This window comes from Arachis stenosperma, chromosome 1 (genome assembly GCF_014773155.1).
Source record: "Arachis stenosperma cultivar V10309 chromosome 1, arast.V10309.gnm1.PFL2, whole genome shotgun sequence".
Classification (NCBI taxonomy): domain Eukaryota; kingdom Viridiplantae; phylum Streptophyta; class Magnoliopsida; order Fabales; family Fabaceae; genus Arachis; species Arachis stenosperma.
In genome coordinates, this window is record NC_080377.1 from 130,544,026 (window position 1) to 130,569,777 (window position 25,752).

Here is a 25,752-nt window from a genome sequence, read left to right on the forward strand (position 1 = left end):
AAATGAGTGAGATACTTACTGATACTACTTAATTAGTACTTACTATGGTTGGGTTGTATGAGAGTTGAACATTGACTATTTGACTTGGTGAAATGGACGGCGATCGTCGGAACTGGAGAGTGGACAGTGGCGATTTGATGACATTTGACAAGCTTGGTGTATAACAGCATAGCGCGTTCAGCATTCATTCATTGTGGATCTTATTAGCCGTCCTGCTCTCCATCACTTTCCTCTTTTTCTGTTCACACCATTTTGGTCAATTCCCATGAAAATGTCATCACCGTTTTAAAAAAATAAATAAGATGTTTAGGATAATTTTATTGAATAAAAATGCCGCTTATTTTAGAGTGAGATGACTATATATGTAATGAACTGAATCTTATTTTTGTAATGCGGTCTAAAATGCACCCATTTTTTGTGGTTCATCGTGCACTATGTCATTTACTTGTCAGATGATGTCAAAGTATATTTGTGGAAATAAACATACATGATGAGTGAAATCGATTTGTATCCATAAAACATAAATTTTATATAATAAAATTATTCAAATACTAAAAAATCACATAAAAATCTCAAATTACTCTTATCATTATTTGCATCATCTTTTTCTCTCCACCACCATCACCACCACTAACCCCATCCTCTCTCTCCTTTTTATTTTTTGAGCTCGTCGTCGTTGCCAGAGTCCGTCAACTCCTTCCTCTCTCTCTTTCCCTCTCTTCCCTTCTGTAATTTGCTTATCTCTCTCTTTTACTTTTTTGAATGGTTGTGTGATGTAGGTTCGGTAGTATCTGGATTTGCAGATTGAGAAAGAGCGGATAGAACCGCAGACTGGACATGAGTTGGATCGGAGTTCTGTGTTAGCGAGAGATAGAGGGCTAGTTGGAACAGATTGGGGGCAGCAGTAGCGATCAGACAGCGACGGCGGCTTTAGGGTTGCGAAAGGCGACGAAAATAGAAGGCAACGGTGGTCCTAAGCTCGTGGAGGTGAGGCGAGGGGAAGAAGAAGAAAGAGAGAAGGAAAGGATGGAGGAGGAAAGAAAGGGGGAAAGGACGCGGTGGCAGCGAGTGGAAGTTGGGTGGGACTTGACGGCGCCAGTGACTATTGAGTGCCGCGGTGGTGGTTACATAGAGGAGCAGAGAAGGGAACAGGGGTGAGAAGGGGCGAGAGAAAGGAAGAACAGAGGAAATCGGGTGAGGGGGCGACAACTTGGTGGTCGTCGGTAGTGGTACGGAGACAATTTGCTTTTTCTATTGTTGTTGTTGTTGCTTTATGTAAAGAAGATGATAATAGAAGTATAGTGGTGGTGGTGGTGATGGTAGTGATGAAGGAAATGAGGTGCTGGTGTTTTTGAACTCAAAGTTTGGCTCAGACAAAGAAGAGATAGAAAAAGAGAGAAGGAAGGGTAGATGACGCAGATAATAATAAAGGTAATTTGAGATTTTTATGTGATTTTTTAGTATTTGGATAATTTTGTTATATAGAATTTATGTTTTATGGGTATAAATAGTATTTTTTTATATAAATAGATATGTCAATATTTTCAATTTTCATGGGTAAAAATAATAATTTACTCTTATAATTATTTTGAAAGTTAAAAAGCACATCGACAGAGTTATACAATGTGATATTTTCAAGTATGTAAGAATGTATGCAACATGTGTTGTCCAATTTGAAACGAAGACCACATATTTGGCGCTAACCAGCTAATTTAATTAGAAAAGTATAAAGAACTAATTTTAAAGGAGAAATATTAGTCAAATTTTTTGTTATAAAATTATTTTTAATTTGGATAAATTATATTTTTGTTTTTAATATTTATAATTTTTTAAAAAATATTTATTATATTTAATTTTATTTAATTTTGTCTTTAAATATTTTTAATTAATTTAATTTTGTCTCTAACATTTTTTATTTATGTCAAAATTATTCTTAGAAGTTTTTATTTTTTTCTAATATTTTGCATGAAATTAATAGACGGATAATTTTGATACAAATCGAAAATGTTAAGAATAAAATTGAATATAACTAAATGTTAGAGAATATATTTTAAAAAAATTATAAATATTAGAAACAAAAGATATATTTTATCCTTTTAACTTTTATTTTTGGAGAAGCTAGATTTTAAAATTAGATTTTAGGATATAGAATTAAAGACTTATAATTAAGGATTTAAAATTTAGAATTAAAAAATCAGTTAAAAAAAGTTAGACGTGTAATTAAACTCATTTAATTATTTGATATATATATATATATATATATATAAGTTTTTGTTCAATAATAATATTGTAACTCTCATTTAGTCATTTATAAATAAGTTTAGTGAAACATTCCACAACATACAATTGTTTAATGTGTTTGGCATGATGTTGCATCAGAATTTTAGAATAATTTGAAACATAAATAGGACCATTAAAATTGAATTTTAAAAGTGAGAAATATAATAAGTTATTCTCTCTATTTTAAAATAAGTGTTTTTTATTTTTTTTAAGTTTATTGAAAAATTTAACATATCTAGACAAAGTTTTAAAATGGAAGGATTATGTTAGTTTTATAATTGACTGACACGATGTGCAAGCTTGTCCACCATATTTTACTAGATATATAGGATAGGAGATTTGGGAGGAAATGGAAAACTTTAGGCCCATTCCTAGTTCATGTGGCCTTCCACCAAACCTTTAACAAAGGTCCACAGCAGCTATTAACAATGTGCTTGTACCTAGTAAATAATCGACTCCAACAATAATGCAAGTGCCATTTTCTCAATAAATAATCAAACTAGCTAGCTTTATTCTATAAACTATTTCAGCACTTAAATTTCCTTTTATGACATTGTAGTTCTCATCTTGCTTTTTTTATTTTATTTTTTTCCCTTTTTTTTATACATTGGTATTGTGGAAAGTCAGATACACTTCAAGTTAATTAAGTGGCTCCAAAGGAATAATACAGGATGCCAATAATTTGATACACATTAGGTGCTATCAAAACTTTATTTCTAATCTCCCACTTAATAATAATAATAATAATATATAATCAGATCAGATGTGGGGTTTAGGGCCATATAACACTCCTCACCTTCACCATTCCTTAAGGAACAACCAATAGTAATAGTATACTAATACTTAGAAGTTAGAACTTAGAAGAAACAAGAATTGATGAAATAAAATACGACATAGCAATTGGAAGTGGATACATACATTAATAAATGCCGGCAAATGGAATACGAATGGACCTACTTCCAAGTCATATAAGCATTCAAGCAGCACATTGCAATCTTCATCTTATGTTTCCACCCAATAGATTTATGCCACAAATTCACATACTTGAGCCTTTTTGTCCCCACCATGTTCGTATAATTTTTCATACGTCCTAATTTTCCACATGACAAACAATTTCATGAGGAACATATTCTAGTGCTCTAAAAGAAAAAGAAAAAAGAAAAATTATGGATATGGCCCCATTTCATATTCGGCTTGACTAACTACAAATCATCGAGAACTAAGTTAGCAATTTGCAAATACGTACATAAGAAGACAAAAGCTAATATGTGAAGAGCTGAAAATGTATAGAGCTTAAATGTTCATAATACATAAGAGAATCAGAGAATGTTGATGAGAAGAAATAATGGATCATTGTATGTTTCAAAGGTGAATTTTGTATTAACTTTCATGGTTGTAGAATATAGATTTATAGGATCAGAATACAAGGCTGTAGCAGATTTGTTTAATTTGGATTGGCATATTCATAAGAGTGAGGATGTCTCTGCAAGAGATGTTGACACTCAAATCAGCAATAGTCTAACAATCTAAGAAATATAAGAATTAGGAGTAGATGACATATCTTGGGTATGTGTTAAGTTCTTTATTTATAATGTTTTGACGATGAATCTGAAAAAGAAATTCAGGTAGATCTGTGCGGAATATACACAAGATTACGTTTTTTTTAGATAATATTAAATTTGGTCTCTAAATTTGCATGCGAGCCTCAATTTTGTTCTTAAAGTTTCAATTGTTTTTATTTAGTAAACTTTACGAACATAACTCATGTTAGTTTTTGAAATAATTTTCAACGTATAAACGTTAACGGAACACTGTCGTAGACTGTGTAAAATAATGTCGTTTTAGTTTTGACACTCAAATAATTCGAAAACATGTGTTTATTAAAATTTTACCTAACAAAATAAGTGATATGACGCCGTTTTTGAACTATTTAAAAGACAAAACCAAAACTGCATCATTTTACAAGTTTCAACTTGACATCTGACTGTTTATATAAGGATTAAATTGAGACTCACATATAAGTTGACAGACCAAATTGAGTATTAACTCCGTTTTTTTTCTGCGTCGAATTTACATGTGATGTACCTTTCTAAGTTCTTTAACAACAGTGTTATTTAAGTATTTAACCAACTTTTTTAGTATATTATTACAATTAGCAACTTCCTCTTCCAAATGTGTGCTGCTTCAATGTCTCACATAGTTGCTACCTACTGCTAACTGCAACTTCAATATGGTGTCATAGTCATTAGTAAATTGCATGAACGACATCGAATTGAATACATTCAACTAATTACTGCAAATATGCCTGCAGCAGTTCCTGTCAACTAGCTAGCTACTCACTGCATGAATTTTAACTCTTATTTCATGGAAGCATCTACAGTAAGTGTTACATGTTAGTATATATATGAGCATATGTCAAATCAAAGAAATAAAAAGAAAGGACTATTAATTACTTGCAAAGCCAATAAACTTTTTTCCTTTTGATTTCTTATAAGGCCTGAAGGAGTGTATGGACCCATGGATACATATGCACATGTCAATGGGAATATGATGAAGACTTCAAAAGCATATTACAATAAGAAATGGTCCCCTAACACCCCCCAGTAGCCAGTGCCATCATTGGAACCTTTGCTTAGACAACAAAATACTGTCAATAACTTAGTTCCAATTATGAGACTATAGTAGAGTAGACTTTCATCTTGGTTTCTGCTCCATTATTCATTGCACTATCATCAATATTCTTTGTTAAATTTTGGAACTGGACTTGAATGTTTAAAAAGTTTGTTAGCTAGAAACAAGAGTCCTCAAGCCACCCTTAAATTGGACCTATAGCTATATTATGTAAAGGTAAGTGGGGCATTGCATTATGCTTCTACTTGCAACCACAAATCACTAAGGCATTCAGCAGGTTCTAGAGCTCAAAATTTTAATCATTGACATAGGCTTAAATGAATCATCACTTCCCTCTTTGCAACTATACAAGCATTACAAGTTTATGACAGACTAGAGAAGTGAATTCCTACCATCTTTTTAAATCATTTTTTAGCTATATTTATTATATAAAAAAAAAACCAATGTTAAGTATATATTAAAATCAGTTATCAAAATCAGCCACTAGTATAAAACGTATATTAAAATACAAAATACATATTGAAAATGAGTTAGATAATATATGTATTTATACACAAATACATGATAGCAGATTTTAGTATACAAATAATATTTTTGAAAAAAAAAATATACCAATATAAATGCATAGCCTGAGATATATATTTAAGCTTAGTGAATATTGAAAATTGATGACAAAATTGGACAAAACAAAACCTGAAATATGAAATGTTGCAAGTGAAATTTCCTAAACTCTTAGCAATATCCTCCTTTCTTTGTTTAGCTTTTAGTGTATAGTAGTATGTATATGTATATCATAGACTAGTCAACAGGAATAGCAGGTTGCCAAATGCCAATATGTAAAACATTATGTACCATTTCATACATCAATTTTCCTGTATTGTATTTGTCAATTCCCAGTTTCATCTGTCAAATTGGATATATACTACCACTCAACTGTAAAGAGGCCCACTACTAAGTGTCACCATTCATTTCCATTGTTTTTTTTTTTCTTCCATGTGTCCCTCCTAGAAAGGTATGACTCATCACATAGATAATTTTTACCTACAAAAGTACGTTCAGAATTTTTGACTATTATGAAGCTGTTCACAACATGATTAACATGCAGGTATTAAATATGGTACAAACACCTTCTAAATAATTAATACTAGAGAGGAGGGAGATTAAGTGATAATCTAACTCATGATGATATAGTGATATATATTAATATATGTAGCATCATGATATGTTAACTAAGTTTAATTGTAAGACTTCATATTATAATTCAGACTTTTTTGTCTGAACTTGATATTCTGATTATGCATTGCAGTCTAATATAGGTGACATGTATTGGCAAGAATGAAGTACTTCTTTGTAATATTGCAATTCTTCATGTCCTTAAAAAAAATAATCATCCAATTAAAATTAATAAATATAATCATCTACATACATATTGAATTGAACATTCGATACATCTATTGTTCACATTGTCTAGTATTTTCATTGTTTATCTATATTTTTCCATCATAAAATTTCTGTCTTTTTAATTTAATTTCCTTATATTATATAAAAACATGTTCTAACCCTGATAGCAATAGGGTAATCAAAGTCAAATTCTCAAATTTTCACAATTTTGGGATAAAAGCAGAGAATTTGTGCATGTACAAATGAAATTGATGAGTGTGATCATTGAGAGTGTTTGATAAGGAGTTGAGCCTTATCAAAACAAGAATCGTGCTCCCCATAATTTCTTGCGAAATGGCTGAATATGGAAAGAAACAAAACGAAAAAGGGGCGTCTGTGGTTCATAGTTTTCCACGCCACGATTCCCTCCATATCCATTATCCACAACATCATCATCCCTTTCTCTCTGTCATTCTCATAATAATAATAATAATCATCTCCGTTTCACTTTCGGAGTGTACTTCCAACTTCCGAGGAAACTGCATTACTTCACTTTCTGCCATTTAATTTTATGTCATACTTCTTCAAATCTTGCATGCTTTAACCACCACACGCCCATGGCTTCTTCTTCTTCTTCATGTTATTCTTCAGTGTCTAGACTCATTCTCAGAGGCAATAGGGTTCTCCCATCGGATCCTCTGTTTAGGTCAACGCCTTCAACTTCTTCTTGGAATACCCATCTTGGTACTATGTCATCTGACTTTTCTGCTGCTGGAAAATGGGCTTTGCTTATCTGAATGATTTTCCTATAAAGTTTTGATTTTTGGTTTTTTCCACTTTTTGGGGTATCTATCAGGTGTAAAAGGCGACATTTTTCTGCGGTATAATGGAACAAGCTGCTGTTCAATCCGGAGCGAGTTGCGGGGTTCGTTGACTCCCATTATCCATGAAGTTTCTAGAAGGTAATCTTTTGAAGCTGAGAAGCTCTGATTTTTGCAATCCTAATATGTGTGGAACTTTAGGACTTATGGCAATCGCGGTTGACTTGATTGAGTTAGAATCAGATTAGAGGTTAATGAATTGATACTGTTGCATCACTTACAAGTCATATATTGGTTGACCCCCCATAGTGTGTTAGAATCAAGAACCTGCTTGTGTTATATCAAACATATATTGGTTGGTCCAATTTGTGTTTGTGATAGTTGAATGGATAGAGGTTTAGGGTACTTTAGTTAGTATTCATAAGTTGAGAAAACGCAGTGCAACTGTTAATCTCATATCTGAAACATGGAATTTATGTTTGGTGAAACAGTTCCTGAATCCTGATTCTATCTTAAATCTGGAACATGGGAAGAAAAAAAAACGAAAAAAGAAAAAGAAGAGGGAAAGAAAAGAAGCATTCTAGTGAGCATTTCCATTTGCTATGCTTCGGTTTAAGCAACTTGGTCATTGGTCCCTTTGTGGTAGTTATCTTTATGTTTGTACTAAACCTGATGGAAGTACTTGCATTGCTTTAGATTGTCCTGCTTTTACAATGGTACTGGTGGATAAATCTTTGGCTGTATCCTGTTGCTGGAACATCTACTTTTGCATATTTTATATATGTGGAACAACTTGTGCTTTTCTACGTTTAGGAAGTTTCAAATGTTGTGCAAGGCTTCAACAAATGTATCTGGGGATGTTCCTGAAAGTTCTGGGGGATTGAGCCAGTATGAGAAAGTGATTGAAACATTAACCACTCTTTTTCCTGTATGGGTAAGTCCAACACTTTCTTATTTCAATATAGCATCAGTACCTCAATCTTCTCTAATTTTTTGTTTATCGGTTAGTAGTCTGAAAGTTTGCTGATTTACATGGACAGGTCATCTTGGGGGCTATCGTTGGCATTTACAAGCCAGCTGCTGTAATTTGCTATGTCATTTCAACTACTTACATGGTTGAATGGAAATTTGTTGATTAACTTCTGTGACGTTGTGGCTTTTTCCAGGTAACTTGGTTGGAGACAGACCTTTTTACTCTTGGTTTGGGTTTCCTTATGCTGTCCATGGGCTTGACATTGACGTTTGAGGATTTCAGGCGATGTTTGCGAAATCCGTGGACAGTAAGGGACTAATCACTTATCTAAAATGGAAAATGTATACATTAGTTTCTCCATTTTTATTTTTATTTTATTTTTTTCTTTGCAGGTCGGTGTAGGGTTTCTTGCACAATATTTGATCAAACCCATGCTAGGCTTTGGCATTGCAATGGTACTTATTATTAATGATTCATTTGGTTGGACCTTTAAGTTTCATATATCTCTGTCCACCATTTAAATTAGATTTTGAAATGTGTTATGTCTGCTTATATCCTATGATGTCTGCCGAGAATGTTGTCAAAACAATGATATCAGCCGTAATGGACTAATTGTTATTCCAGTAGTTTGCATCTCAATCACCATGCATAATATTCTAACATCAATTTCTGATTGTCAGACTCTCAAACTTTCAGCTCCTCTTGCAACTGGTCTGATTCTGGTCTCGTGTTGTCCTGGAGGTCAGGCATCAAATGTTGCAACATACATATCCAAAGGAAATGTTGCACTTTCTGTTCTAATGACAACGTATGTTTAACAAGTGTATGCATTCCCTTGCTTGCATCATCTTCTTATTTGTTTTACACTTTTTCCTAGGTGGTCATCAGTAAAGCTCTTGTTATGACTCTTTTCTCTCTTAAGGTGTAAATTTTGTCACTTGAGTAGAAAATTTTCTTTCATTAATGTTCATGGATAGAAACTGGAATCAAGAGAGAAAATGTGGATAAAGTTAAAAAATTTAGCTGAACTAAATCAACTCAATATAGAGGTTTAAGCTATGCTTGGAACATGGAAGTTATATGTTTAGCTTTATCATCATTGTATTTTATTGTATCAAAGCAATTAACTTCTCCAGTATACACTAATGCCAGTATGCCATTAATTAAGAGAGCTTTTATTCTGAGATACTATTTTGGGCTTCAGAGAGATACAAATATATCATTTACTGTCCCCAGGTGTTCAACTATTGGAGCTATCATTATGACACCACTCCTTACTAAGCTTCTTGCAGGCCAACTTGTTCCAGTTGATGCTGCTGTAAGTTGTAGCACACTTGTCTTTTAGCCTCCGTGAAAAGAATGTTGCAAAAACTTTTCTGCAAAATATAGATGTTGGATTGTAGACAGGATGCCTTGTCAATCTATAAGGCATACTCACTGTTCTGCGTTATATACGGAAGTTTTCCCATCGTTTGAGTCATGAAAATCCCCACTCCTATGTGTTAATCTCACTCATGTACTGAAACTTTCATTTTTATTTTTTTCTCTTCTTCAGGGTCTGGCTATTAGTACCTTTCAGGTTGTTTTAGTCCCAACGATTGTGGGAGGTAAGAAATGGATCTTTCAAGTTTTATGTTATATTATTTGGTTGGACGGGAAGTTAAATATAACTGATGTAAATTTTATTTTTTTATCTGGCAGTTTTGGCAAATGAATATTTTCCCAAGTTCACTGCAAAGATAATCACTGTTACGCCTTTGATAGGAGTTATTCTAACGACCCTTCTTTGTGCTAGCCCCGTAAGATGAATAAGTTTTCCCTACACCAAGATTTGATAACTACACCAATATTTGATAACGAGAATTTATACTCTTCAGATTGGGCAAGTTTCGGAAGTCTTGAAAACTCAAGGAGCGCAGCTAATACTGCCGGTTGTTTTCCTACATGCTGCGGCATTTGCTCTTGGTTATTGGGTTTCAAAAATATCATTTGGGGAATCCACATCCCGCACAATATCTATAGAGTGTGGGATGCAGGTAAATCTTTGTTATCTTCTTTGGAACTATCTATCTGGTTTGAGCCCATTTTCAAATTCTTAAAATGTCTGGAGTCTATTTGGATAAATAGTTTCTTAAGCACTTTCTAGAAAATAACTTTTGAAAAGTAATTTATTGGTAAGCTATTCTCCGTTTTGATGTGAAGTTACAAAAATATATGCTTTTAAAAATCTCTTTTTGAGAAGTTAGATATGTTAACTTCTTGAAAAGCACTAAAAGTGACTTTTTGGGAAGTTATATAAGCTATATAGCCAAACAGAGGAAAGTTAGAAGATGAGAAAAAGTTAGAAGATGTAACTTTTTTGCTTACAGAAAGTCTTGAAAGAAGTCATAAGTTATATGATTTATGTTCCTTTAGTTAATTATATCGTGTCTTTTAGAGTGGATTTTTAATATTTTAGCTTACAGAATTATATTCATTCCCATTGATAGTATCTTCTTGTGCTTGCAAGGAATTTCAGAAAAATTGACATCAAAGCACACATTTGTGAATTTTTCATATATTGAATAGTACTCAATAATTAAGAAATAATATTTAGATCAACAGTGCAAGATGACATTGAGCTGCATCAATAATACAAACATTTATATTCTCAATTGATGCTTAGACTTGTGCTTTTTCAAATATTTATGGAATCAGAATCAAGGTAACTCTCCAGGTCTCTAACCTTCTATTTTTTATTTTTTATCTGCAGAGCTCCGCACTCGGATTTTTGCTTGCTCAGAAGCACTTTTCTAACCCTCTTGTAGCTGTTCCTTCGGCCGTGAGCGTAGTTTGCATGGCAGTGAGTTTGAATATTTTCTGATCCTAGACTGTTTTACTTACTATTATTCATGTCTTGTAAAAAGAATTAGGAATCTAACAGTTTCTAATCTTCACTGTTTTGATGCAGCTTGGAGGGAGTGCTCTTGCTGTCTATTGGAGGAATAGGCCAATCCCTCTTGATGACAAAGATGACTTCAAAGAATGAGGGAAAAACAACAAAATCATGGCTTATCTTCAATGAATTGCATGCCCTACAAATTGTTTTCCTTTTTATATTAGGACACTATTTTTGTTTCCTTTTTAAAATTATTTTGAATCTACTAGCTAAGCAACACTTTATAAAAAAGAATTTCGGATGAGTTTAGGACATTTTCAACAAGCATGCCCCTTATGTGGTATTCTTTTTGGGGGGGTGGTCTTTTTTTCTCCATCATTTGTTAGAATCCAGAAGATGGACAGAATTTTGGAATGATGGTAAATAATATCTTTACATGATGTTCATTTTGTGGCAAACAATATTTATACCATAATTACTGGTTTACACATTATTTGTCAGTTCTTTTGTTTTATTATTATTATCAGAAATGATATAGCAAATGGTTACATAAAGGTATTTGCTTTTTTGTTTTGTTTTTTTTTTTTTTGAGTATTTTTTTCCTTTATTTCCTATTTACAGTATTCATGGTGAGATTGATGTAGTGTGAGTTAATCTTGTATGTGCAATTTGCCTAAAATCATTTATTTATGTTTAATAAAGGTGAATTTTATCCAATTTTCTCTAAAATAATATATAAAATAATATATAAGTTATTTTTCATGATGTTACATCTTAATTGGTTATTATCTTAATCATAGTTGGGTTATTTTATAATTTATTATTTGAGATTAGTAATGGTATAATTTTTTAAAATATCAAAATTTTACTTCCGTTAATTGAAGCACATTTTCACTCCTCTATTTTTTTTTTTTTTTCATCACGAATTCCAAGCATCGCATGCAGCATTTGTGACAAGAAGTGCAGTTATCGCCGTCTACTGCCTTCTCACACATATTTTTTAGTCTACTGCCTTCTCACACATATCTTTTAGTGTATCATTTCTTAACGCTTCGTTAAATTTTCGTAGTCCATAATGGTTAATTTGGTTATTAAATTTTTCATTAAAAAACATATCTTTATTTAATTACAGGATGAAATATATATTCATATGTAAAATATAATATAAAATAAATCTATTCAGAGTACTTAAAAGTATAATTAAAATCAAGAATATATAAATATAATAGTAAAATTTGTACTCTGAATAAGTAAACATATTTTTTATCATACATAAATTATTTAAAAAATGAATAAATTATTCAAATTAATAATATAAGTTTAAAATGATAAAATTCAACTTTTTATTGTATTTTTTTATAGTATTTTTATCTTTTAATTTTTAATTTATTAGTATTTTATTATTTAATTAATGATTAAACAAATTATTTTTTGAAAAAATTATTTTTTGTATTATTTTAAAGAAGAGACTAATATAACAGTTTAAAAAATAACATAAGAATAATATTTTAAATAAAAATATTTAATATTAAAATTTTTAAATACAAAAATAAATTGTATAGATATTTAAGAGATAAATATAAAATACACGTCTAAAATAAATAAATCAGACAAAAATAATTCTCTAAAGAATAAAAATTCTATCTCTTCCTTAAGATAATACAAAGATATCTTAAATTTGGTTATTAAATTTCAAATTTATCTCTTAAACATCTATATAATTTATTTTTGTATTTAAAATTTTAATATTAAATATTTTTTATTTATAATATGATTTTTACATTATTTTTAAATTATTATATTGGTCTCTTTTTTAAGATATTATAAAAAATAATTTTTCATGAAAATAATTTGTTTAATTATTAATTAAATAATAAATTACTAGTATATTAAAAATTAAAAGAAAAAATATTATAAAAAATACTTGTAAGAAAGTTGGATTTTATCATTTTGAACTTTTGTTATTAATTTTAACAATTTATTTATTTTTTTTAAATAATTTATATATGATAAAAAATATATTTACTTGTTTAGAGTACAAATTTTACTATTATATTTGTATGCTCCTGATTTTAATTATACTTGTAAGTATTCTAAATAGATTTATTTTATTATATTATATTTTACATATGAATATATGTTTCATCATGTAATTAAATAAAAATATTTTTTTAAAGAAAGAATTTACTAACCAAATTAGCCATTAATTATGTTGGTAAGGAGTGATCTACGACAGAAAGAGAAATAAGTGAGAGGAGAAGAGATAGCGATGACGTGGACACTAGCTATATTGGAAAGGACGGCTGCGACGGAAATTCGACGACTCGTTAAGGGATGATGCACTGAAGAGGGTAGTAGATGGTGACAATGTCTCACGACTGCGACGGCGATACTTGGAAGAATCAAAGCTTCGTGACGAAGAAAGAATGAAGGAGTGGAAATATGCTTCAATTAACGACGGGAGTGAAGTTTTGATATTTTAAAAGATTATACCATTACCCATCTCAAATAATAAATTATAAAATAACCTAATTATGATTAAGATAATAACCAGTTAAAATGTGACACATTATAAAAAATAACTTACATATTATTTTAGAAAGAGTTAGACAAAATTTACCTTTAATAATTATTCTAATTATAACAAAAAGTAGCAGTAGTTTTTCACTTTTTATTTTTATTATTGAGATTGTGGTGGTGTTTTTAAATAATGTGGAGAGTTGGTATGTTTTTTTATGTATGGATAATCACAAATCTGACTCTCAGATTTGTGGTTTTAATTTTTTTTAAAAAAATTTACATTAACATTAAAAAATTTTTGAAATATACAAATCGGAGGGGATTTTGAAATTTTTTTTGTTTTTTACTCAAAATTTACCTTCAGTTTTCTATTTCTATCCAAAACTAACACTCAGTTTTTTATTCTATCCAAAATCTGATCCTCAGTTTTCTATCCCTCCCTAAATCTGAGCTTCCGATTTGTAGTTTCTAATTTTAAAAAAAAATAATTATCTCCATATCCATAAAAAATATACCAACTCTCCATAACTATGTATAATACACCTCTTCGATCCATTACCAAAAAAATTAGCCGTAATTTTTTACGTTTCTTGGAAACACTTTTAGAAGCATTAAATTGGTTTTTAATATCGAGTTATCATGATGTTATTGCTACTACAGAATAAGGGAATTTTTTTCAAAATAAATAAAATAAATATAATTTTTGTTACCCATTTTATATAAACATGAAATTATTTACTTTTTACACTACATTACATCTTTGTTGTCTCGGTTGCAAACAAGAAACGTATAAACATAGGCTTTAAACGAGATATGTGAAATGATATCAAGTTATTGACAACTAAAAATGGTGTTTATAATATTATTGGATCGATTTAAATAATAAAATTCTTATAATTTATCATAATTTGTATTGTATTAGTTTAATTTTTTTTAATTTAATCTAATTTAAGGATAAGTTACCTAATTAAAATATTTGGAGTTCAAAATTATTATATTATAATTTTTACAAACGGTAGACATATTTACAATATTCATATTACTATGAAAACTACGAGAAAGTATGGTGGATTAGGGTATTCATATAAACCGCTATATTTTGTAGCAGTTTATGTTTGACTGCATGTCAAGAGAAATCGCTATGTCCTATAGCAATTTTTGAAGGAATGTAACAATGAAAAAACTACAGTACCTTTATAGCGGTTTTTTCATAAATAGCTAGCCTAGAAAACCGTGTAAGCCTATAGCAGTTTCTTCATATAAGAAATGCCCATAAATATTAAGCAGGAGGCAATGGTGTACTAGTAGATTATCATTTTTACAAATTCACAAATGGATAGTGAGGAGAGGCTTTTAGTTCTAGTGCATTGCTCTGGAAAAATTAAAAAAAGTAAAAGGAACGGCATTAAGTTTAGTGATAGAGAACCAGTGAGTGTTTTTATCCGATTATCAAATACGTTGTCAGAGCTAAAAACAAGTATATTACAGAAGATGGGGGTGTATGAGACAAAGTGGGTGAAGAAGTTGTTTTACAAGATTTCTATTGCGGTTGTGTCAACTGGTGTGAAGTATGAAATATTTGTAATAGGGTCAGACGAAGATATGCATGTTTTGTTTCATTGTCGGCGAAGTTTTCTAGAAGTGTGAATACACGATCTGCCTGCCAAGTTGGAAGATGGCGTCAACAGTTTTGAGACATCAGCATTGAATCCTCAATCGACTACGGTGGGGGGTGCTTCTACCTCAATGCCTGTCATTGCATCTGCTTGTCTGTAGGCTGATCCTTCATCTGTTGCAGTTGGGATAGCTAGGTCACCCCGTATGATACCGGATATTGCAGGTGAGGGTGAATCGAATTGGGTTAAAAATGCAATGCGAGAGGATGATTCGGACAAAAAACCTGCTCACATCATGGGAGATAGTGATGAGGATATCCTGAGGAACCCACCTACACATCAGGGGCCATCAAGTTTTGGGACACAGCAACATCCTCCATATTTCTCAACGCTGAACTTGGAAGCCATCGGCCAGCAACTGGACATAGATCCTACCTTTGGGGGTCAAAGATTGCATGAGAGAAATCCTGCTATGAAATTTCAGATTGGCCAATCTTTCCAAACTAAGGAGGAATTTGTGTTGAGTGTAAAGGATTATAGCATCTATCGTGGAGTTAAGTGCAGGATGATAGAGTCAGATCATCTCAAGTATCGTGGGAGATCAAGGAGTTCAGTAAAGGTTGCACGTGGTTGATTCGCATCACACTTCGATAATGAAAGAGTACTTGGGATGTTAGAAGGTACAACAGACCTCACACTTGCTTGGCTACGTCGATTTCAAGTGATCACCGACAGCTTGATTATCATGTCATTTGTGTGAGGATCTTTCTGTTGGTTAGAGCCGATGCAGCGGTTACAATAAAGGTATTGCAGGAAGCTACTGAAACAACCTACGAATTCAAGCCTAGTTACAGGAAGGTCTTGATGGTGAAACAGAAGGCAGTAGTATAGATCTACGGAGATTGGAAAGAGTCATATGTTGAGTTGTCCCGTTGGATCCTTGGTGTGCAGTCCACTATGGAGGGAATCGTGGCGTTGTTGAAGACTTCTCTGGTGCGAGTCGATGATCAGGTTGATGAATCTACCGTGAATTTTCATCGTCTTTTCTAGAATTTCCTCCTTGCATTGAGGCATTTTGACATTGTAAGCCACTGGTCATCATTGACAGTACTCATTTGTATGGCAAGTATGGCGGTACTTTGCTTCTGGCTATCGCGCAAGACGGAAACTCGAATATCTTACCCATTGCTTTTGCACTTGTGAAAGGATACGGAGTCATGGGCTTTTTTCCTGACCAACCTGCGACAACATGTGACTTCGCAAGAGGATATTCTGGTAATCTCTGACAGGCACAATGGCATTAAGGCTGCACTAGAGGCACCTGACAGAGGTTGACTACCACCTCATGCATATCGAGCGTTTTGCATTCGTCAAGTTGCAGCTAATTTCTCCCTCAGTTTCAAAGGTCAGGATGTGAGATGGCTACTTGTGAATGTTGCTTATGCAAAGACTGAGGCAGAGTTTGACTATTAGTTTGATATTATGAGGATTGGAAATCTGGCCATGTGTGATTGGGCGAACAGAATTGGGTACGATAAGTGGACCCAGCACCAGGATGGCGGCAGATGGTTTGGCCACATGACAACGAATATATCTGAGTGTGTTAATTCTATATTGAAGGGCACACGGAATCTACCGGTCACTGCATTGGTGAAGTCTACATACAGGAGGCTTGTAGAGCTATTTGTGATTTGAGGACAGACGACAGAGGTGCAATTGGGAACTGGGAACCAATTTCGCCAGGCTCTGGTGACGACAATAGAGCGCAACTTGAGAGATTCGAGATGCTTCACCGTCACTTTGTTTGACAGGCATCAGCCTGAGTATACTGTGGCCGAAATGACTCCTACCGATAACTTCTTGCTGGGTACGTATCGAGTTTTCCTCAGGGATCTTACGTGAGACTGTGGGTACTTTTAGACTCTCCATTACCCATGTTGCCATGCATTGCATGTTGTGCTCAGTCGCGACTGAACTAGGCTACATATGTTCATAAAGTTTACACCATGAGTAAGGTGTTTAGCATATACCGGATAGGGTTTTTGCTGCCTATTCCAAAGGGACTTTGGCCACCTTATGATGATTCAACTGTCATTCTTGATCCTAACATGAGACATGCAAGAGAACGGCGACCAAGGTCTACCAGAATCGGTAATACCGTGGATGAGGCCGATCCTAATAGATCGAAGCGTTGTGGCCTCTGTAGATAGCCTGGGCACACTCGTAGGAGTTGCCCTCAGCGAGGCTCCACGACCGGAGGTGATATGTAGATGTCATGATGTCGTTGTTTTTGTCACAGTTGCTCTTGTTGTTGTCGTTCTGTCTTTATTCTAGTTAATGTTGTTGTTATCGTGTTGTCTTTATTTTAGTTAGTGTTGTCCTTGTGACCAAGTTTTTGTCACCCTGTCTTTATTTTATGGGTTCATCTATGTAGTTATCATTTTCTTGAAATGTTAATTTCATTATATTCAGATATAATATATGATGTACCAAAGCTAGAAATTCTACAAACAATCAAAGCTAGAACTCCATTAAATAGTAATACATTATAAGGTGACATATAAATAAGCAAAGTTACGAAGTCATACATATAATAAAGTCATACACCATAAGTAGATGCAACTAAACATAAATAAGCAACGCTAGATGGTCATACAAAAAAATAGAGTCACACACAGGATGATGAAGCTACATCCTAATGATGCTACTCATCATCGTCATCGTCATCGTCATGGGGATCGTCCCCCAAATGGACCAAGTAGATACGAGCTTGTACCACACCAAGTAGGGCACCTCACTCTAGCACATCTCTAAGGCTGATGTGCGGGACGATCAACTAGCAGACCCACTCCAAATGCAGATAGAGGGGTCCCTCCCACAGTGAACCAAGTGTCATATGGACTGCCTGTAGGCTCGTTAAGGTCAACCACCAACTGTGGCTGGTACTCAGGCATTTGAGCCTGGCCCTCCGTCATCTATGGTTGGTAGACCGGAATTTGAGACTGAACCTCTGGCATCTATGGCTAATACTCTGGAATTTGTGACTAAACCTCTGGCATATGCTGCTGGTACTCCAAAATCTGAGCTTGAACCTCTGACATCTGATGCTAGTAATGCTGACCATCATCATCCCGTATGATCACCGCGAAGTCGGCGTAGAACTGTAAACCTCCCAGGTCATCATCAATGTCCATGGTCAAGGTAGTCATAGCCAAGTCAGCATACATCTGGGTGTTGACATCATGGAATACTTGAGACTCTGAGAGCTCGATGCATGAGTAAATGTGCCCCCCAAATCCCAGCCTTCATCTCTCCACCAATAACATGATCAGTAGCTCGTATACCAATGTGTCATCATCGCTCCACACGTCTGTTATCATGCACATTTGACACTGGTACCCTCGCGGGCGCCTCGACGACACTCTGTGGAAGGCATTATCTGGAATCTCCTCCACCTTAGGATCGGCAAATGTAGCATCCAGCAACAAAAACCTATGTGCTATACAGTACCACCAGTCTAGGAACTTAGCTGACGGAACTGGATCAACCATTCTCTAGATAGTCAAGATAGAATCAACTATGTTATCCCAATGCAAATGCCATGTCTGAAAATAAGTAAGGAACCACTTATCTCCACCCCTACCATCCTTTCCATGAAGCCAATATATGTTCAACGCTGTGTCAAGTACATGCTGTACGCCATCGAGCTATGAGACCACCATATCAACTTGATGCCACTCAATGACAGCAAAATATATCAGGCCAGTGTCCATCCACCATAACCGACCATGCTCCTCAGCTAGAATCTCTGGATGAACAATGGCAATTACATCAAGCATATCATAAGACAATTTGAAAATAACAACAGAATCTAGCATTAGAACATTATATACAAACATGTCGGTGAACAAGTAATGAAACTTCAAACCACACACAAACAACTTACGTCTTGACCACCTAGCCAGTGTAATGCAAGGTGAAACTGGATAATTATTTGCTCCTTCCCATCAGATGTGGGTAATAATTAGCCCACTAGAGGAGAATAATGTGACATGAATGTTTAATCCGGGATTTAAAAATATAATAACGTGAAACAAATAGTGAAATCCTCAGTATATCGATTGATATTTGGATGCCAACGAAAAAAAAAAGTTGTCAAATCCATGCGGCCTGAGAGTGGAGAACCGACAGAAGATCCAAGACTGTAATAGTTGTAGGGGGCCTGCCAAGTTTGTGACATTTCTGTTGGTCACCCGACACATGCATCAATTAGCCATGCCAACGCAGTTGAACTCCAGCTGTAAGCACCCATGTCGTCAAGCCTCACCACAAATGGCAACCATCGAATATGTATATGATTCACACTCTTGTCACTAAACAGCTGAGTGAATAGCAGCATCATAATGTATGCATGTGCGTACATGCGTACAGTATCCTTACTCGCATAAGTTGGTAGCACTGTGAACCTCTTATGGAACCATGTGAAATAGACTGTGAACTGCTTAACTTTATCCGACGGCAGCAACTTGCCAAATAACTCCTGAAACCACTCCTAAGCCGGTTTGCCATCCTCCATAAACTAATCGAAGTCTGTGAGGCACCCAGAAATAATCTTCCCATTGACGGGCAACCCAAGCTGATATGCCACATCTTGCAGCGTGATGGTGCACTCTCCGAACGACATATGAAAAGTGTGCGTCTTAGGACACCACCTTTCAATAAATGGGCTGACCAGGGGCTCATCTAACCAGAACCAACGCATGCTCAGTCTAGCCAAGTGGTACAAATCAGCCCTCTCCAAATAAGGTATGATCCTTTCATACAAAGGCATATTCTATTGTCTGCAAATGCTGTAAATACACCTACTTGGCTGCATGATGTGAGAAAAATAACCACATCCAAATTAAATTCTAATACTTACAAGTCTTAATTTATAATTCGATACAGAAACTACAAGTGTCTTATTTATCCACTCTTAACTAATTTTAAATGTAGTTCTCTTAACATTATTTTTATGTCTAATTTTATTAAAATAGAGAAATAAGTATGGTCTTTTACATAAAAATATAAAACAAATGTTAATGTACTTTAGAACAAGTAAAAAATCTCCAACTTTTAAATTTATCTCCTAAATTTTAAAATTTTAATTTATAATTTAAAGTTTAAAATTTAAATCTTAAATTTTAAATATTAAACTACAAACCTTCTAAATTTAAAATTTAAAATTTAAAAGTTTAATTCTTAATTTTCAATTACTAATCTACAAATCTTAAATTCTATATTTAAAATTTGAATCTTAAATCCCGAATACTAAACTATAAATCTTCCACATTTAAAATTTTAAATCCTTAATTTAAATTTCAAATACTAAGTTACAAACCTTATATTTTGTATTCTAATTCCTATATCCTAAATATACTACATTTTATGTTATAAAGTTTAATACTTAAAAGAAAACAAACTTACCTCTTCATTGATGCTGCCAACAACATGAGCAATGCCGTTGAGTCGATATAAGCTGTCTTCATCGGCCATAATCTCAATTGAAATTGACCCCTCTAAGAATCTTAAATATCCAAATTCTCTCCAGATCTCCTCCTCCTTTTCTCAATCCACAACTCTCTCTAAACAAAATTCTCTCTCAAAAGTTTTGGTTTGAATTTCAAATGAAGGATCGGCTATTGGGTGAAACGGATTGATAGGCGCATGTAAACCGCAACACCACCCAGAGTTTGTGCAACGTTTCATTTTCCTAAAAAATGCTAGAGCCTATCACGATTTCTTCACATTGAGATTCCTTCAGAAACCGCTACACTACCGAAATGGCACTAAAAAGAAACAATTGTAATCTTCTCGAGGATCCACCTTCTGCTGCTTCCTCTTAATTTTCTGTCGATGATCAACTGCATAAATTGAAGAAATTAAAAAAGATAAAAAAAGAAGAAGGTAAAATCTGTTCTAGAGTTTATTTGCAATGAGATTGTTCCAAAGAAGAATAACTTGTGAATGGAGCATGGATGAGGGTCTAAGTAGTTCTTGGTCTCATTTCTCTTCTTTAGAATATCGAACTAACGATTTATGTGCATTCTTAAAACCATAATATCATCTTGCGATTTTTATGGTAATATTAAAAAATTGTATTCTGATAATTTTAATCTCCAAATATTTTAAATAAATAACTTGTCCCTAATTTAATTTAAACTTTGCATTATACAGATTTGGATTTTTTAAATTTAATTTCAATTTAAATTTATTGTCATTTGTATTATATTTATATCACTTTATATTCCATTAAAATTTTAAATTATTAATTTTTTTTATAAAACCGAATTATATCTAATTTAATATTTGAGTAGGATAATAATTTAAACAATTTAAAATTTGGAAAAATATAATATAAATTACAAAATTTCAATTTATAAAATTTGCATTGAATATAACTTGGTTTAAGAAAAAAATTAATAATTAAATATTCTAAACTATAAAAGTTAAAATTTGGATGTGAATAAACTGATCTAATCCTCATAATAGTTTGAATAAAATTGGATTAATAAATTCAAATTGATACGGTCTAAATTGCAATCATTTGAATCAAATTGAATTAAATTAAAAAAATAAAATCATATCATCACAAATTATTTGATTTTATTTCTTAAATCAATCTGAACTATTATTTTTTCAGTTACCTAGTGGCTTGATTTCATTGTCATTGTAAGTTAGGAATGACAATGAGACTCTATGGGAATGGTCCGAGTGAGTATCTTTTTTCTGTTCTCTATTTCTGTTAAAAAATAATGTCTTTATTTTTATCATGGCTCTTCATTTCTTCGTTTTTGTGAAAAAGGAGGATATCTACCAATATTCATGAATATTGTCTTTTAAAAGTAAATAATAATAATAAAAAATAATAAAGCATAATAATTATAAAATTAATCAATTTAATAAAATTCAACACATTCCAACACAAATAAAAAATAAAGGTTGAGAGAATCAGACTTGAGACGAAAAAGAAACTATGGAGAGACAAAAAAAGTGAAAATAAACGTTGAAAAGGTGAATTTTACGATTGAAATAAAGGTTATCACTGCGTGTGAAAAAGTCTAGAAGAGACATTAAAAATAGGATAATAGATTTCTGATACGAATTCAATATGTCATTTTGGTGAGTCTAATACAATGGGACAGAATGAGAATATTGTTGATATCAAAGGTCCCATCTTTAGACTAATTACATTATGTGAGTTTTGAGATCACGAAAACTAAATAATCGTCTCAAGTGCAATTGAAATTACTTGAATTGCAAGAAATACGATTTTTACTTGGAGCATAAGTAACTATGAGAAGTTCTTTAAATTTAAATACATCTAACTAAACTAGCTGCATTTAGTTTAGAATTAAGAATTATTTAAGGTTGTTTGGATGAGCTTTTATGAAAAAATATTTTTTTAAATAATTTTTTTAAAAGATTTTTTTTAGAAAAGTAAAAATAATTTCATGTAAAAATATATTTTTTTAATAATTATATTTGAGCATAACAATATAAAAATATTATTTATTTATTTATTATATTAAAAATATTTTTTTATAAGTACAAAAAAGAGCTTTTAAAAAATATAAATGGTAGCTTCTATTTTTTTTAACACTTTTATTTGTACTATTTACTTAAATTTTGCCAAACACATTAAAATATATAAAAAAATATATTTTTAACAACTTAATAACACTCAAACAAACTCTTAAATAGAAAATAATCAAGTGAAAAAAGCTATGTCATAGAGCATATCATAATTAAATTTACCTTTAATTCTGATTAGACTTTTTATCTTTTGTTTAAACTTAAAGTAGGATGTTTTAGATTTAAATTTGATTTTATTTGTATTTGCTAAAAGATTTGATTTGATATTGATTTGTTTAATATATTTTTAGAAGTTTAAAATTTAAATCAAATCTAATTTAAATTAAGTAACATATATTTAGAAGTTTAAAATTTAAATCATAATCAATCTGATATAATATATTAAGATCAAATTTAATTTAAATTAATTAACATATTTTAAAAGTTTAAAATTTAAATCTAATCTTATATAATTTATTAAGATTAAATATTATTTAAATTAATTAAAATCAAATATATAATTATATCTTTAGTTTAATTTCAGATTTATAGTTTTATTTTAAGGATACGTGACCATATTAAAGTTGAACAATTAGGAGTCTATTTAATTACTTTTGTGAAATATTTTATATAGTTTTTGATGAGTAAATTTTCTAATTTCTTTAAAAATATGAACTTCTATGTCTTTAAATATGGTGAATGATTTGGTTTACTTGTTGCATGATAAAATTAAAAAATTCAGGTAATTCTTAGTGTTTGTTCTTTCAGTTTATTTATTTGATATAATTTATCAAGAACAAAATTTTTAAAAGTCTAATAAAAAAATATTTCGCATGATCTAGATTGTTAAAAATGTATTTTAGTTGGTTTGGTTTGATAATTTCATATTTTACAAATCTTAACAAGAACAGTATTTATTTTTTAATTCTTATTTTTATTTATTTATGGAGACGGATTTCATTCTCGTCTAATTTTAAAAATTATTATTTAACTTTTTGTTGTGAATAATCTCCAAAAATATTCATTTTGATGAATTTTTTTATATATTTCTATTCTATATCATATATGTATAAATGATATATTTATTTATTTATTTATTTATATTGTTTACATTGAAAACAATATTGTGTAATATAGTGTAAATATAAATTTTCTTATCCTGCCATAAAATGGTAAATATTATGTTTATTTTATTTTATTTATTTAATAAAAATTCCAAAACAAGCCATAATTAATTTTGATATATATGAAACGCAATACAAAAATTTGTTAAATTTTGTACAGTTCTATTATTATTATTGGTGAAGTCTATGGTGTAGATGCCAAAAGACATCTACACATGTAGAAGTAACATGTTTTGTTTTTTCAATGACATTTGGCGTCTTTTTTTAGAACTAGTGAGATTTGATGTCTGCTATTGGTATTTTTTTTCAGAGGTGCAGTAAGAATACTGTAACTTTCAGCTTTTGTCTACCTTAAATATAATGTTAATTATATTGTTAAATTTTAATGACATCCATTTTTTTTTGTCACATAATAGGCCGAATAAAAAATTCAACAATGCATTCAGTTGGGCTATAAATCTGCCCAAGCATAGCTTTCTCTGTTTTTTGCTTTTTCTAACTATGTATAGTAACAGTATAAAGTGCAAAATAAAATCATGCAACATATTATTTGGTTCCTTTATCAAATTTACTCATCTAACAATTATTTTTTTTTATTATAAAATTAGATTTTATAATGTCATGACTCCTTTCAAGAAATATAAAATGGTCATAAAGTTGATAAATTTTAAAGATAATTTTTTTAATTATATTTACAAAAAATTATATTAAAATAAGATATTAATTAGGTGATACGTGTTTTAAATATTCGTGATGTAAAGAATTCAAATATTATTTAAAAATTATTAATTTATATTTTTAGAATGTTTAATTTAATTTGATGTATTTTGATTTTGTTTAATTAGTTACTAGATTGGGTTTTATATTTATAGGTTTATGTTTTTTTTATTTATTTTAACCTAAAAAAATGTTATAAATACCTTCTAAACTATTCTAATCGTCATATTGAGTGATTAGAGGTGTGAAAAGTCTCTTTTAATTTCATGATAAAATCATGGTGTAGACAAGTGAGGTTGAATAAGTCTCTGTTGTTGCATCGGAGAATTGGATAGAAGGTTGAGCGTGCCCCTTCAATTCAATTCTCAAAGTATAATATGGACAAGTTAGGTTGAGTAAGTCTCTTTCTTGTTACATTAAGAAATTGAATTAAAAGTCAAGTGATTCTCTCTATATTCAATTTCAATCTATCATTTGTTTTCTATTTTAATTTTAATATATTTTTTATTCAATTTTTATTCCTGTCTTTTGTTTATTTTGAGTTCTGTTCTTTATCGATAGACCTATTTCAGAATATATGTTTAACGATTAAATACTTTATTGCATTTTAAATTTGAGCCTTATTCTAAAGTAATATACTCTTAATTCTTTAGAATTGAATACTAATAAAATTGTACAATAATAATATAAATATTAGCTAATATATAAATATTGATTAAATTACTAAATATATTTTAACCTTAAATAAAATTAATTTTTCCTGTGTAAAAGTAAAATAAAAGGATATTTACAAACTACATATATTGTAAAAGGTTTAATTGTTCTGTTGGTCCTTATAGTTTTACGAAATTTTCAATTAGGTTCTTATACTTTTTTTTCTTTTAGTTGGGTTCATACACTATTTTTTTTTTCAATTAGGTCCCTCTTGACAGTAATTAGTTTAATTTTATAAGGATCTAACTAAAAAAAAATTAGTGTAGGGATCCAAATAAAAGAAAAAAAAGTGTAGGAACCTAATTAAAAAAAATTTTGATGCAAGGACTTAATTGAAAGAAAAAAAATATAAAAGCTCAATTAAAAATTTTACGAAACTATAAAGACTAATAGAGTAATTAAATCTTTGTAAAACTTAAAAGTTCTAGTATATAAATCGTATATCTTAATTACTCACCAAATTAATAAATATATATTTGTATAA

At 31.2% G+C, this 25,752-nt stretch overlaps 2 protein-coding genes across 4 annotated transcripts; both read left to right on the forward strand.

Annotated features, from left to right (window-relative positions):
* Positions 1-414: 414 nt before the first annotated feature.
* On the forward strand, positions 415-11,451 carry LOC130979386 (sodium/pyruvate cotransporter BASS2, chloroplastic). 3 transcript variants are annotated; one of them, XM_057902829.1, is made up of 14 exons: positions 415-1,431; positions 6,943-7,035; positions 7,148-7,253; positions 7,926-8,046; positions 8,153-8,194; positions 8,279-8,392; positions 8,478-8,540; positions 8,766-8,893; positions 9,322-9,403; positions 9,641-9,692; positions 9,787-9,884; positions 9,963-10,121; positions 10,838-10,927; positions 11,036-11,451. In XM_057902829.1, exons 4-14 carry the CDS (start codon positions 7,936-7,938, stop codon positions 11,111-11,113), a joined length of 1,017 nt encoding a protein of 338 aa, XP_057758812.1. In that variant the 5' UTR covers positions 415-1,431; positions 6,943-7,035; positions 7,148-7,253; positions 7,926-7,935; the 3' UTR covers positions 11,114-11,451. The 3 variants fall into 3 exon arrangements, with proteins under 3 accessions (XP_057758812.1, XP_057758820.1, XP_057758805.1); XM_057902837.1 differs by lacking the exon at positions 6,943-7,035; XM_057902822.1 differs by lacking the exon at positions 415-1,431 and having other exon boundaries at positions 6,502-7,035.
* Positions 11,452-14,974: 3,523 nt separating this feature from the next.
* Positions 14,975-16,907, forward strand: LOC130934902 (uncharacterized). The gene is made up of 6 exons (XM_057864427.1): positions 14,975-15,064; positions 15,260-15,687; positions 15,879-15,966; positions 16,051-16,125; positions 16,227-16,374; positions 16,720-16,907. Exons 1-6 carry the CDS (start codon positions 14,975-14,977, stop codon positions 16,905-16,907), a joined length of 1,017 nt encoding a protein of 338 aa, XP_057720410.1.
* Positions 16,908-25,752: the final 8,845 nt, after the last annotated feature.